The sequence below is a fragment of the Biomphalaria glabrata genome, chromosome 15 (genome assembly GCF_947242115.1).
Source record: "Biomphalaria glabrata chromosome 15, xgBioGlab47.1, whole genome shotgun sequence".
In the NCBI taxonomy this organism is placed as follows: domain Eukaryota; kingdom Metazoa; phylum Mollusca; class Gastropoda; family Planorbidae; genus Biomphalaria; species Biomphalaria glabrata.
The window spans coordinates 31,311,729-31,327,302 of NC_074725.1; the positions used below are offsets into that span (position 1 = coordinate 31,311,729).

The following is a 15,574-nucleotide window of genomic DNA, read 5'->3' on the forward strand; positions in this document are numbered from 1 at the left end:
TCCCATATGCTAAGACAAATTTGTACAAATACTCCTTCTTCCCTAGTGCTATTAGAGCATGGAATGGGTTGCCTGAGCTAGCCAGGAAAACCAGTGACCTGGCAGAATTTAAGTCATTGGTTAATATGCATGACTAAATGCATGACGCGTAGGACGTAATCATCTTCTTTTTTGAAGTAACGTCTGTATTATATAAGATAAGATAAGATAAGATACAAGTCAAAACCATTTGACAAATCTTGATAAAACTTGGCAAAAATGTTCCTTAAATCATGGCCAATAATTAATGTTCCACCCACAACCAGAAAGCCCTAAAAAATAACAAATAATACCTAAATTAATCTCTATTAAGGAATTTAATTTTTTAAAGAAATCAGGTAAACCCATTTTCACAGTATTTTACATTTGATATGAATCTGTTGGCTGACTTGGTAAATCCATTTTCAAACCCTACTTTAATTTTCGTGGCAAAATTTAAAAAAAAATGTTTAGGGAACATTCTCCATGTTTGACATAGATCTAAATCTGATCCACTAGATCGGTAATACCCAAACTAAGACCCGCTGGTAATATCCAGTTAGTTTAAACAAAAAGTAGGAAAGAGTTTGCATTTTTTGTGTGGACTAAATTGTTTAATTTGTTTGTAAAATGTTTTACATGTTTCAGATGTTTCTTAAGATTTGAAGATAACTACCATTCACTTAACCTTCCCAAAGGCAATGGGGGAGGACAGCGAGAGATACCACTGAGATGACCAAATGACAGAGCTCATACCACATGACCAGGCGGACATCTAAAAATATTCCATTTTTAAAAATCTTGTCATTCAATAGTTATTAAGAGTAGAGTAATAGCTCTTAGAAAAAGATAAAAGCCTCATAAAGGAGGAATAGGCTTTAAAAAAAAAACTAAAAACAACTTTATTACTTGTTTATTGGTAAGCATTTATCAGCAAGTCTTTTATAAAATTTAATAAAGGTTTTTTTTTTTTTTTTTTAAACTTCCCAAGGGAAATAACTCTTCAAAAGACTCATTATCTTCCCATTCTTAGAGAAACAAAAAAAAAAAGACTTCAACATTTTTACAACTTTAGTTATACAGTTTCAAAGCTTTTTTTAAAATAATAAACAGGAAGAGAATTTCAACATTAAACAGACAACGGATTAATGTAGGTCAAGGATAGATGAAACAAATTTCTTTTTTTTTTGTAGAAGTAAAACTGATTGAAGAGACACATCTGAGCTTAGCCTACAGCTATTACTTCCCTCCTGGTTTGGTTTATTAAGCTCTGTAGACCACAAATGTATGACCACTAGTTCAACATACTTTTAATTTTCTCCTGGAATTAAATTTTTTCAGCTCCTCGACTGTTTCATGGAGATGGACTCTGGGGACATCTTTTTTGTTCTGGGGGGAAAAAAACACACACACACAAAATTATAATATATATATATATATATTTATAGCTTTTATATAGCGCTACTTTCATGCTTATATCATGCTCAGAGTGCTTTGGTCCAATCTCATTTGTGGACCAGTGGGGGGGGAGGGGGTATCTAGGAGTTGGTTTTCCGTGCTGCCTTTAGGCGCTCAGTAAACACAACTCTGCCCGAGTCGGGTGTCGAACCTCGAGCCCCCTTCTAGGTAGCCAAGCCAAGCTAAGCTCAAGCGCACTTAGCCTCTCGACCACGCTTCCCATATAGAAAAATTTTATAAAATAACATTGCAGTAATTATAGGCAAGCTTTTTTTTTTTATTTTTACTATGTGGCAGTGGGTTGTTGGGCTGGCCACATGACACCCTGGTTAACCAGACCTGTAGATTGCTAGGTCTCAAACTTTACTTTTCAACATTTACATGCCTTAATTAGTTTGAAATGGTCAATACTTTTTACAGTCTAAATCTTCTGTTCTTGAACTAATTGTCAACGTTAATCTTATATACACAATAAAATTGCTTTAGTGGGACATTTTTTGTGCAAAAGATAAACACTTTTATGCTCATATAAATAAATGCAGTCAAGCTAGAGAAAAAAAAAACCTTTATCCAGGGATGCTCCAGGGCCTGTTCCACTGTGATCCGCTTCTCAGGGTCTTTCTCCAGCAGTCTGTGAACTAAATCTTTTCCTTGCAGTGATATATTGTCCCACTGTTTGGGTTTCATCTGAAAACAAAAGTTTAAGAACAATAAAAAGTTATGAAGACAAAATTAAATATTTTTAAAGACAATAGATAATAGAGGAGGATTCTAGCGATGAACTTGAGATGCTTCAGAAGTATCTTAGGTATCACATTTAAAGACAGGGTTACTACAGCTGTTGGATCCCATGATGATCTGCTATCTATTGGAAAAATAAAAACAAACTAAAACTCTATGGACATATTACAAGGTCTTCAGGCCTGCAAAGACCTTCCTTCAGGGAACAATACCAGGAAAAAAAAGCTCTTCAGGCCTGCAAAGACCTTCCTTCAGGAAACAATACCAGGAAAAAAAGAAGGCAGACTGAGATAGCATTGGGAAGACAACATAAAAGAATGGACGGGCCCGCCATTGAAAGAGGTTCTATCCAAGGCAAAAGACAGAGAGGAATGGAGAAAGAGGGTCAACAAATCTTGTGTGGTGCACCAACGGTCCATCAAACTAAGGGATAGGTGAAAGTGAAGATTTATAAAGATAATTATATTATTATTGAATTATATTGAGATTTGAAAACACTGAAATAAAGATTTATGAATACATTAATAAAAATTTTAAAAAAAGAAAAATAAACATGCATGAAGATAATGATCTAGCTAACCAGGGACAACCTAACACTTTAGACAAATTACTAATTTTAGCAACAATTTCTTGAAATAATCAGGACATTGAAGAATCACAAATCACGAAGAGATGACATGTTTACCACATTTCTAACAAAATATTTTCAAATAAATGTACTTCATTATTACTTCAGTATCAATTCCCATCCATAAAAAGGGGATATCTGGGGTGGGTGAATGAGGGTTCGGTGATGGCCTAGGCACATCTAATATCAAATCTTGAATTTTCAAACTCCAGCCCACTTGGTGTAATAGTAATACTTCCATGTTATTTCCCTCTGACCCATGCTCTATGCACAGCAACTAAATAAAGAAACCTTAACTCACTGTTACAACAACTAGCGGAAACTAACTTTATATGCAAACATGCTTATATGTTACGGCCGTAATATGTATAATGTTTGTTTGCCTTAATGATATAAAATGGTCAATGAAATAATAGACAGTTTTTTTTTTTCAACAGAGAATGAATGAATATTTCCACCAAACAACGCAAGGGAGATAACCTCATTTTTATTAGGCAACAAATCTTACCACATAGTTCCCCTTGACAATAATGTCGTAAAGTCGTTCTTTGGTACCACAGAAAGGCGGACCTCCTCCTAGTAGTATAAACAAGAGGACCCCACAGCCCCACATGTCCACGGGCTTGCCGTAGGGCTTTCTGTCTATAACCTCTGGCGCCATGTACTGTGGGGTCCCTACTCGACCTGCAAGGAGAGAGAAACACACACAAAATAACGATATGCAGAAGAGTGGAAACTATAAACTATACGGAGAACTGCCTGATCTGGAAACTACTGCGCGGTTTAGCTGAAATTCAGATGCATCGATCCGTACCCTCCGACATGAAAAATAGAACAAAGAAGAAGAGTGAATCAACTATTCATACGAACTTTGATTAGATTTTATTTACGGCCATTACTGTCAACCATATACTCGATACAAAAAGCAGGTAAACAAAATAGATAAACAAACTGTATATTAGATCATACGACCAGCGAAGCTTCAAATTGAGAACCTCGTAATTTCTTGTTTTAAATAAATGCAAATGTCCTGCTATTACAAATATATGAAGAAAGGCTTAAGACTAAATGTGATTTCTGGATAGGCCGACATCCATTAATATCAGTGAATATTGTATTAGTGTTAACAAACGTCAGTGTAATTTCAAGTCCATTAAAACCTTTGGATTACCATTCTTATTAGTGGATTGAGCTTGAAAGAATTCAAACTTCTATCAATTGTATCCTGTGTCCCTTCTCTGTTTAATGTGTGTCTTGATGTTTTAAGAGATAATAATAAAAATATTCAAATTTGCCAAACCTAAATGAACAAGGAGGCACAGAGGCTGAGTGGTTAAGCGCTTGGTTTCCTAGATTTAAACCTCACAGAAGCGTAGGATATTGAATTTAGGGATCTTTAGGACGTCTCTGAGTCCATCCAGCTTTAATAGGTACCTGACATTATCTTATCTTATATAATACAGACGTTACTTCAAAAAATACGATGATTACGTCCTACTCGTCATGCATTCAGTCATGCAAGCAATGACTTAAATTCTGCCAAGTTACTGGTTTTCCTGGCTAGCTTAGGCAACCCATTCCATGCTCTAATAGCACTAGGAAGAAGGAGTATTTGTACACATTTGTCCTAGCATATGGGATGAGGAATGTGCCTTTATCTTTGTGTCTTTCTGAGTATTTTATTAAATTTTGTTTTTGTATTTGAAGATTATGGTTCAGTGTTTTATGTATAATTGCTACTTTACTTTTGAGTCTTCTATCCTGAAGGCTTGGAAAAAGGCGGTTGATCGTTGCACTGACCACATGGCACCCTCGTTACATCATCTGCCCTTTAGATCGCTAGGTCAGAAAGGGGGAGCTGTACTTTTTTATGTTTTTTACTTATAAACAAATCACAACGGCCTTAAACATTACGCGCTCCCGTTCTACAGCTATATCGACACTTTGCAAAGTAGTAGTTTAAAATTTAAAAAAAAAAGTTGACTGACCTGAAGAAATGAGCTGACCATCCTGAAGCTGTGTGGCCACACCAAATCCCCCTAGCTTGACCGGCGCGGAGTTTTCCGTAGAGGCTAGAAGTATACAGTGAGGCTTGAGGTCTCGGTGGATGATGTTGTTGGTGTGGCAGTACCTCAAGGCTTCTAGAATCTGTCTCATGTAGTGGCTGATGATATATATCAGTGACAATAATGATAATACTTAAGGAAGGTGAGTAATGTAGCTGGACAATTACTGTTTGCGGAGATGCTGTACATTAAGTTCCCATTTCAGATCTTGTGATGTATGGGTCATCTGTTTCTTTGGCCAACGGTTGACGAGCAGGGTGTCGTGTGGCCAGCACAACGACCAAACGCCAACTAAAGTATGGTACCCATTAGAGCTGGGATGACTCAAGGGAGCCCTAAATTCAAAACTCAGTCTACACCAATATTCGAACCCAGGACCACAGGTTCGGTAGCCAAGCGCTTAACCACTCAGCCACTGAGCCATGTGGAACATACTGTCAATAATATTTCCACCAAATCGATTGTTATTTATAATGAGTATACAGTAAACAGAACTGGTTATGACTTATGTAGTTTGAATGTTCAACAAAAAATAAGCTGAATAATTCGAATAGAAATAAGAAACCAAATAAATGTTTTTTTCTAATACTATTCCTCTTTTATGAAGCCCGTGACTTTCTGTAAGAGCGATTATTGATTACGTACATGCATAAATTCTAGTTTGGCGATATAGATCCAGACTTGGAAACATTAAAAGATGGAAGCATAGACTAGAATATTGGTGCTGTGTAGAGATAAGGTTTACAAGATTTTAGTTTGGTGATAAAGATCTTCATTATGAAACATAAAAAGACAGTAGACTAGACTGATTTCTACACACAAAGTGGTGCGCAAAATGTTTTTCAAAGTCTATTTATTTATTTAACTTAAACTCTTTAATGCGGGAATACCCGCTGATGTATGTGAGTTCAAGATATAGATTGTCTAAACCAAATTTAATTTTAAGATGATGATATTTTGAAAAATTATAACGGCCAAACCAGAGTTTTCCCTGTATGATGTACATATTGAATCATAAGGAAGATTAACTTTCATCTGTCTGTTGGTAATAAAAATCTAAAGCACTAGAATCCACAACGTAAATTTTTAGCGACAAGTTCTCGGTCTGTTTTGTTTGTAAAATGTTTGGGATGTTCCTTCAGAGTTGAAGATAATTGACTTCCTAGTCCAAACCTTCCGCAGGACGACGGGGGATGGGAGTAGGCAGGCTTTGAACCCGGGATCACCGTTGAGTCCGAACTGACAGTTCAGCGCGCAGATTGCACGACCAGGCAGCCATACAAAGGTATGTTACCTTTGACCTCGCTCGTCACTAAATTAGCGCGGTGATGAATCTGACACAATACGTCCGACCATTATACACTCGTGCTGATAACGCAAACACAATAGCGTCCTATGCATGTTGGAATGTCGGGGGAGACTTGATCACATGACATGTTTCCTGCCGTTGGGACAATTTCCTTCTACTTAAAAAAATCCATTTCCTTGGAGTTTTCTATGTCTCCCTCTAAAACCCCCTTTTCCTTTGGTAGCGTCGTATGTAGGAATATCATTTCAATTTCTGAGAATCAAGTGACATGACAGTTAAACTTAACTCTTTCTCTCCTAGCTGACGATACCAACGTTGGTTCCACCAGAATGTGGTAAATAATTACGGAGGGAAAGAGCGAAGGTCTTATTTGTCTCTTACAGTAGTTATAAGGTCGACATCAGACCCGACTTTTTCCAATTGTGAAATTCCTCATTTGTTATGTTGCATCTATTAACATTGTTTAACAATCTCCAAAAACTTTTGATTTCCAGTTAGTTTCTTGACATATCAGGATAGAGTCATGAAGCCTGACAGTTCAAGTATCAACTTTGAGATCTAGACTCTGTTATAATGGGATTGGGTGCTCTCTATACGTTGTAATATACTCAGAACTGAAGTCTAAGGACCCAAAGTCCGATGTGTACAAAATATTCAAATTTAAAATAAGAAAAATATTGATACTATAAAAACACAATGGAAATTAAATTTAGTAATAGATTCACAAAAGTAAACTTATCATGAAACTTGAAACTTATTGAATCACTCCAATTACTGTCTTCTCTTATAGCATTTCTAGAATTAGCTTTTCAAACAAACAATCTTTCTACTGATAAGGTATCTAATTATTTTTAACTCCTTCGGCTATTTATAATACTATTAGAAAATTGCTATTGTTTCTTAAACAAACTTGACCTTATTACGTGACATAGCCCCCCCCCCCCCAAAAAAAAAAAAAAACCATGATTGAAAACCAACGAAAAAAATAGAATTATATATTTTTAAAATTTACCTCGATACAGCTTCACTGTAAACAAATCCCGAGGAAGCTCTTTTAACAATTTCAAAACACAAATCAGCACCATCCATACTGAAATAGAGAAGGAGAGGGAACAAAAAAAAGATTTAGTATTCGGTCAGTTGGATAGATTATCATGTTACAACATAATGACAGCATTTCAAGACAAGAGTCAGGTAGATCTATGTGTCATAGTCCTTTGGTATACTCATGGAACCTGAGCACTATGTCATCGCAATAATAATCTAATATATATAAAGTAGAATGTAAGGAGTAGGCTATGTATGTCCCGCATAGAAGTCGAAACGATTTAAACAATTTTGATAAACCTTGGCATAAATGTTTGTAAAATGTTTGTAAAATGTTTGACATGTTTCGGATGTTCCTTCAGAGTTGAAGATAATTACTTCCTAGTCCAAACCTCCCGCAGGACGACGGGGGGATGGGAGCGGGCAGGGTTTGAACCCTGGACCACCGATAAATCTGCACGACAGTCCAGCGCGCAAACCGCACGACTAGGCAGCCTTTGATCATGGCAAAAACCGTAGTGTATGTTTAATGTTCCTTCCACAACCGGAATGTCCTAAAAATAAAAATAAAATTAAAAAAAAACCCCACTAAATTTATGTCTATTAAAGAACGAAATTTTTGGACAAAACGTTTACACCCGTTTTCACAGTATGTTATATTAGATAACATTATATAACAATATGTCCGCTAAACTGGTAAACCCATTGTCACACTCTGCTTTCATTTTCATGGCAAAATATAAAACAAAATGTTGAGAGAACATTCTCCATAGATCGGTAATATCCATGCTAACGCCCGCGGGTCCATATCCAGCTAATGATAAGATACATATAGATGTAAAACCAACAATGTATGTCTCGAACCATAGCTGTCAATGTGGTGAATACTTTTTTATAGAATATTTGTTTCGTGTTTCAATTAAAATCACGTGAAATGAAATAGGTATTTCAAATTTACATAATTTCGTACCAAGTGTAATTTAAGGTCTGCTCCACTTTCTGTTTAACTTCTAGCCGTCCCTTCATAAATATTTCGTCGAGGACCAAACAGTGGGTTCGATCCCGGAACCAACGTAGCGATGCGTACCAAACGACCAGGTTATATACTTTTGTACCAGCAATTGGAAGTGAACGGCTGTTAGTTTTACCCTGAACATCACAAAATTATTAATTCATTCACAATGTCAAGGACTTACTGGATGTATTACTGACTTAATGTCTGATACATTATACATGTATACACATTATCCATCTTACATGATAAGACTTTGGTAAGAAGACGAGACATTTAATGAACATGGAGAGATGTTCTCACGCTTCCTTGTCTGGATAAGAAAACACAAGATAGAAAGGGGGGGGGTGAGAAAGTCTGTTATCTCCGATGTTGGCTGTGGCATTAGCTGCTAATCATACCGCCAATACCGAGTCTGTGTTGAATGCCAGAGAAATCAATAAAGGGGATTTACACAAAGGAGATAGACACGGGCCGCCCTCACAGTCTCTAGTTCATCACAAAAGTCTAGCTATTCTGTGGAGCTCCAGCTCTAGTCTACACAACAAACACACCCTGTCTTAAACTAAACGTCTGGTGATGGGTAAATGATTTTCCTAGGTCCCTGCCCTGGTCGGGGCAGTCCACAAGTTCACCATATTTAAATCGCCATTTTCGTTCGTGAGAAAAACAGCAAACTTAGTGCAGTTAATAGGTTCACAGCATGTACGCAACTTAGCAAGCCGAGTATTTTCATCACTAGAACTTGTATGGAAATATACACAGTTCAACTATTTAGTCAAGGGAGTCTTTATCTTATCTTATAAAATACAGACGTTACTTCAAAAAAGAAGATGGTTACGTCCTACGCGTCATGCATGTTGACCAATGACTTAAATTCTGCCAAGGCATTGGTTTTCCTGGCTGGCTTAGGAACCCATTCAATGCTCTGATAGCACTAGGGAAGAAGGAGCATTTGTACAAATCATTCCCAGCATATGGAAGGAGGAATGTGCTTTTATCTTTGTGTTTTATTAGATTTTGTTTTTATATTTGAATTACGATTCAATGTTTAGCGTCGTCTGTGAAGGTTAGGGTTTGAACCTAAATAGTTTGGTGAGGGACTATTCTTAGGGCATTCAATGCAATGTGTAGCGTAACGTAACGCCTTAAAAAAAAATAGCACAGACTTAAGAAACACTCTACATGTAGTATGCAACTTGCTTTAATTGAAATAGAAGAGAGCACCTGGTTGCCTGCAGCTCCAGAGCGAGACAGCTGGAGGTCACTTACAAAGGCCGCGAAATACACATTTGAAACCCAGAGCTTGGGAAGCTTATACAATATACATGATTCTTCATTTAAAAGCCTGGGGTAAAAAAAAAAACACAGGAAAGTAAGGGGATTATATTGCCTTAAAAGTCACATCGTAGGTCAAAGTTGTGGCCTGCACAGTTCAAAATAAAGAACGGACAGATAGATGGTAACTTTTAAAAACGCTTATTAAGTCGTAGACCGGACCTGACATCACCGCGTGGGGCTTCGTGTGCTGGCAGACTGCGCGGGCTTTTGGAGATTTGACCCGGAACTAGAATTAATTTACCTCCAGCTTCTTGCATGAATAACAGAAAAAAAAAACGCTTCCGGGAGAAATGTGTTATTAGCTAGTGTTTATGACTTTTTCTTAAAATAATATTGATTGGAAAGCAGGGCGCGCGATAAACGATTGGCGCCTGGATAAGAATCGAGCTTAAAGAGAAATAGATCAATAAGTAGACAATAACAGCTGCGGAAGACAATCGTGTTATCAATTAAGCCAGAGTGTTTTCTGTTTCTTCTTGCTGCCGAGATCGACTGAATTTAGGATGAGTGTTTTCTTAGACTGAATTTATTTTAGTTTCAAACTTTAAACCGACATACATCTTCATGTAGTTTTGTAGTTGCTAGCGTACTGAGCAAAACGTGGACCCGTGGAAAGCTACTTTATTGCCTCCCCCCCCCCTTTCAATTTTTAATGATCATGAGATAGAAATATAGGCTTATAAAAAAATTTATTTAATAATAATATAATACAAATATCTTTAGAATGTATTACCTAACTTTAAAAATCTACAACAATTTCTTTTGGCACCTCTCAGTGTGTGGCGCCCCCTCCCCTTTTGAGAGTGGAGCCAGGGGCATCGTGCCCCCTTGCCTCCCCATTCACTGCGCCTCTGATTACAATACACTAATGACATGATGAAATAGAGCTGTACCTATAACACGCTGATATGATATGTGTATAGTTTCCAGCAATGCTCGTACGAACTATTCAAGAAGTATATACTATCACAGGTGATGCAAACCTACATAATCCGATATAGTAGTCCTACATCCTGAGCTGTCCCAGGTAATTGAAAACAAAAAAACACTCACGCTGAAGGTCTATTAGTACATTAGAACGACATGCCTCCGTGCAGATAGCCAAGTAACTGATACCCAGCCACGCAGTGCTATCTCCCTGCGTGAGCCCTTCGTGGCAATTAGCTGCACTCACTACCCAGCCAACCAAAGCCATTACTGTTTCCGTCGTAGTTCTCCCTCGACTGGCAGATATAGATTAGTGCCCTCGACAATAAGCTCAAATAAAAAGACAAAACAAAACAAAAAAAAAAAAACGATCGCTGTGGCCCCCCAGAGAGACTGCGTGTGATTCCGTAGAGGCGAAATTAATCATTTTCAATAAAACCAAACCAATACCTCAAACTAGTTATACTTATTCGCATGTTGAGTCAGTTATCCCCCCCTCTCCCTCAATTGTCTCATATTGAATGTCAGAATTAATTATTACGATGATTGGCTAGAAATGGATTAGGTTAAGAAGAAATAAAAGCAGTTGAGTATAAATTTTAGTTCGACTACGAAGAGTGGGATTTTTATTTTTATTTTCGGGATCTTTAGGCGCCTCTGAGTCCACTCAGCTCTGATGGTTACCTGCCATTAGCTGGGGAAAAGTAAGGTGGTTGGTCGTTGTGCTGGCCATAGGACACCATCGTAGTCCACAGAAACGATCTTTTTTTCTAACAGACCTAACAGAAGGCAGGAGAGCCGCTGGTCGTCAACTTGTACTGATGTATGCAAACGCGACATGAAGCTCTTCAAATTCGGCACTGATTCAGAAACCCCAATGACAACGAAAAACATGCTGGGAATTACTCCCTTAGAGCACGCGAGAGGAAGCGAGCAGTGAGTCTTAAGGTCGCCTTGTCCCCATAGAAGGACAGCTTCTGTGTCGGCCATGAACCAGTTGTCTCTCTATCTAATCCTTGTCCCGATCGTCCTTCGTGCAGAACTCTGCATTCGTAAAGAATGTGGTCTATTGTTTCGTCGTCCTCCATGCAATGGCGACACCGTGTGTCGTAATTCTCCTTCCACCGTCCGAGGTAAGCAGCAATTGGACAGTGTCCGACCCGGAACTGGGCTAGGACCGCCTGTTCCTCACGCAAATTCGGCACTAACAGCTTGGAAAAAGTGGCACTGGATTACTGGCTGATCCGGGGGGGGGGGGGGCGGTAGGGTCTATCCCCCCCCGCCCCGACACCACTAGGTCGATCCCCTAAATGGGGGGGGGGCGAATTGTAATAGAGAAATCATTTCTATACAAATTCTTAACTTATGTTAAATGATTACAATGATTCTTACAGAAACAATAATGATTACAAAGAGTGACGTGGAGATGGATCGCAATATTTTTGTCAAGCCTTTCAATAGATTGCTGCATTTTTTCTGCCTTTTCCCAAAGAGTTGTCTCTATAGAGCAGCGGTTCTCAACCTTTTATGCTCGGCGACCCCCTTTTTACATACCCCCACTCTGCCGCACCCCCCCCCAACTCACACACAGCAATAGAAGAGTAGACAATATGCAATCCATATTTTTGATGGTCTTAGGCGACCCCTGGCAAATCGTCAATCGACCCCCACCCAAGGGGGGTCGCGACCCACATGTTGAGAACCCCTGCTATCGAGATTGACCCATAAACCTATTTCTAGCACAATGTCGACTAATGTGGGATTTGTTCAATCCTTTAGTTGGGATCACCAACACGCGCTTCGATGACGCAATGGACTGTATAAAATCCTCAAACCAAAATAGTGTTCTGACGTCACTGGTGGTAACGCGGGGAAACCATTCTTCCCCCCCCCCCTCTTATCCCCCCATCCATCTTCAAATAGTTCAGAACAATAGAGGCGCAAAATCAAAATGGAAGCTGGTGGTGATTGAAGACAGGAAAAGCTGCAGACACACAGACGGGGGCGCTATGGATTTTTACTTGTTTTGGTCTTCCTGCTGTTTTATAGTAACAGGATTAGTCCCCCCCCCCCCAAGAGAATGAAATTTTGTGGCACTTCTAATCCAGTTGAGGATTTGTTTCTTCCCCGTAACAAAGTTGCACAAAATGCTCACTTTTGGCCATTAGGTGATGAAGGTATTTGTACAGAAGGACAGATTGTAGTTCAGAAACAAGAAACTTATAAGGACCGTTATAGTGGGAATGAACAATGAGTGCTATAATATTCAACATGAAATCTAATGATCAACAACCTATTGTAGGCTACTCAAAAAGAGTAAAGTTCCTTTTTCAGACCTTGCGATCTGAAGGGCAGATGATGTAAAGGTCATCTGTTTGTATGGCCTACGGTTAACGAGGATGTCATCAGGCCAGCCCAAAGACCAACCGTCTTTACTTTTTTTCCGAAACTAAAGACAGGTACCCATTAGATCAGCGTGAGCTCAGAGGCTCCCTAAAGATCCCGAACTAAAAAAAAAAAACCCAGTCTTCACCAAGATTCTAACTCGGGACCCTCGGTTCGGAAGCCAAGCGCTTTACAGCTCAGCTCACCTCTAGTGCATACTGGAGACCATTATTTAGACTTATACAATCGTCAGAGTAGACCAATTGTCATAGAAGGCCTGAACACTGACCTGCAACGTCGCATTCTGTGGGCAGTGGAGACCAAAAGCTCGTTGCCACATCCTAGGTCCGTATAACGTGGTAGCGATGTATGGGTCTAAACTCCCCACTGGTAGCGACGTCGCAGGTCGGTGTTCAGGCCTATAACGTTTGATCTAGCCTGAACACTAACCTGTGACGTGGCAACTTGTGGTCGGCGGAGACCAACACCTCGTTGCCACGACACAGGTAAGTGTATCGGCCTCCTATATAGCGATTGGTGTCGCTGCACATCTTGAATGACCTCCTTCTCTTCTTCAAACGAGAACTGATCGAGAGATGAAACACATTCACCACTTCCAGAGCGAGTGAGTGCATGTGAATGAGTGTGTGAGTTGTTTGCGCATGTGTGAGAGATAAGAGACAGAAAGAGAGAATGTTGGTGTGTGTGTGTGAGTGTTTGAAGCGTTGCAAAATTTTTTCAGTTTTAATCGGTTGCATTAAAGATCAAAATTGTCTAATATTAATGTTTGACATCTCCCAGATGATAGGTCTATCCATTTCAACTAAGAACATTTCCACAATGTTAGAAGTAGATTCTCATCCGTTTTCTAGGCTGATGTTTGTTTCGTCGAAGACTGACTTGAAAAATGAGGAATGTAGATTCAGAAATGTCCACTCAGAGCAGAAATGAATTAACTAGTGGCCTGTGTGTGGGCAGCACAACACTACTTCATGACGACGTTGTTCGCAAGGTTGATCTCAACGTGAACTGACCAAAGGCTAGCCACAGACTATGAACAGAACTAAAGACAGCTTGCTTTACATTTCAAATGTTCATCTCAACGTGAACTGACCAAAGGCTAGCCACAGACTATGAACAGAACTAAAGACAGCTTGCTTTATATTTCAAATGTTCATCTCAACGTGAACTGACCAAAGGCTAGCCACAGACTATGAACAGAACTATAAAGACAGCTTGCTTTATATTTCAAATGTTCATCTCAACGTGAACTGACCAAAGGCTAGCCACAGACTATGAACAGAACTAAAGACAGCTTGCTTTACATTTCAAATGTTCATCACAATGTGCGCTGACCATGCGAGCTGACCAAACGCTAGCCACACACTGTGAACAAAAAGACAGCTTTCCCATAATCTGTACACAGCTGGACCACAATCATTCCTTTTGGATGTTCCATTCAGTACTAGATCCTGTGGTAGCAAATGTCAAGCGATAATGTCTAACTTTATTATTAATATACAACCAGACCAGGGACACTTTTCTATTCTGACAGTAACATAGCAATCAGCAAGTGATGGACGCCCTGTTTAAATCATGATACAGCCACCTCCCTATATAAGAAGATGACCATGGATAACGTCAATACTTATAGATTCATACCTTTAAAGAAATCTCTACTCTGAATTCGAATGGACTTTTTTTTTGGCTCACGGTTACAAACTTCTAAGAAGTCTTCTTTTTCTTTCGATGAAGTTCAGTAAGATAAACGTAATCTTTACCAATTTATATATTTAAGATACAAACCACTAGCATGTATCACTTGTTTGTTACATCAAACATCTGGACTGTCAAATTATCTTAACGATAATAACTAGTCGACCGGCGGCGTAGCATACGCCGCTATTTTGCATGGCAGGTCTTAGGCCACTGCAACCTATGCGACCGCAGTGGGCCCCCAGAGTTGAAGATAGTTATCTTTTTAGTCCAAACCTCCCGCATGACGAAGGGGGATGGGAGCGGGCAGGGTTTGACAGTCCAGCGCGCAGCCATCCGAAGCGACGTGTGAATACCCACGTGTTCTCCCCCCCCCCTGTTTTTTCGTGGGATGACTATCCACAGAAATAAGAGAGTGATCTTACTTCTTGCTTCTCGTCCAAACTCTTGAGTGAAGAAGAGAATTATATATATAGATAGATAGATTATTAATAATAATTTCATTAATAAAGCGCTATTAACAAACAAAATGTAGGCTCAAGGCACTGTGATAACATCACAAACACCAACACGAGAGCTAAAATGGCAAACTAATCTACACAAGTTTTAATTAGGTAGGTGTTAGTGTTCTTCTTGAAAGAAGTGTAGCTTGTTGTCTGTCTGAAATCAATGAGGAGTGAGTTCCAAACCTTTGGTCCGTGATCTGAGAAAACCCGCAGACCGCAGCTTTTCATATAAATCACATTATCTCATAAATTAAAGACGTTTCCTCAAATTAAGAAAATTATGTCCTATGCAGGGCCGGCTTTAGGCCGATTTGACCGATGGCTCTAACTGGGCAACGCGCCTGGCAGGGGCCCCGCAATTTACATTAAGCATATCACTATCAGCCACTGCTAGTGTCAAATGCTTTTAAAGAGGTAGGA

The 15,574-nt window shown here is 39.1% G+C and overlaps 1 protein-coding gene across 10 annotated transcripts in view; it reads right to left on the bottom strand.

Moving 5' to 3' along the window:
- Positions 1–15,574, bottom strand: part of LOC106069679 (peripheral plasma membrane protein CASK-like) — a 390,362-nt gene that overhangs the window by 184,674 nt on the left and 190,114 nt on the right. For all 10 annotated transcript variants that reach the window (XM_056013245.1, XM_056013242.1, XM_056013241.1 and 7 more), the window contains 5 exons: positions 7,233–7,310; positions 4,834–5,009; positions 3,354–3,529; positions 2,041–2,163; positions 1,327–1,407 (listed from right to left, as the gene is read on the bottom strand). In XM_056013245.1, coding sequence (XP_055869220.1) covers positions 1,327–1,407; positions 2,041–2,163; positions 3,354–3,529; positions 4,834–5,009; positions 7,233–7,310 — 634 coding nt within the window. The remainder of the gene's footprint in view (positions 1–1,326; positions 1,408–2,040; positions 2,164–3,353; positions 3,530–4,833; positions 5,010–7,232; positions 7,311–15,574) is intronic.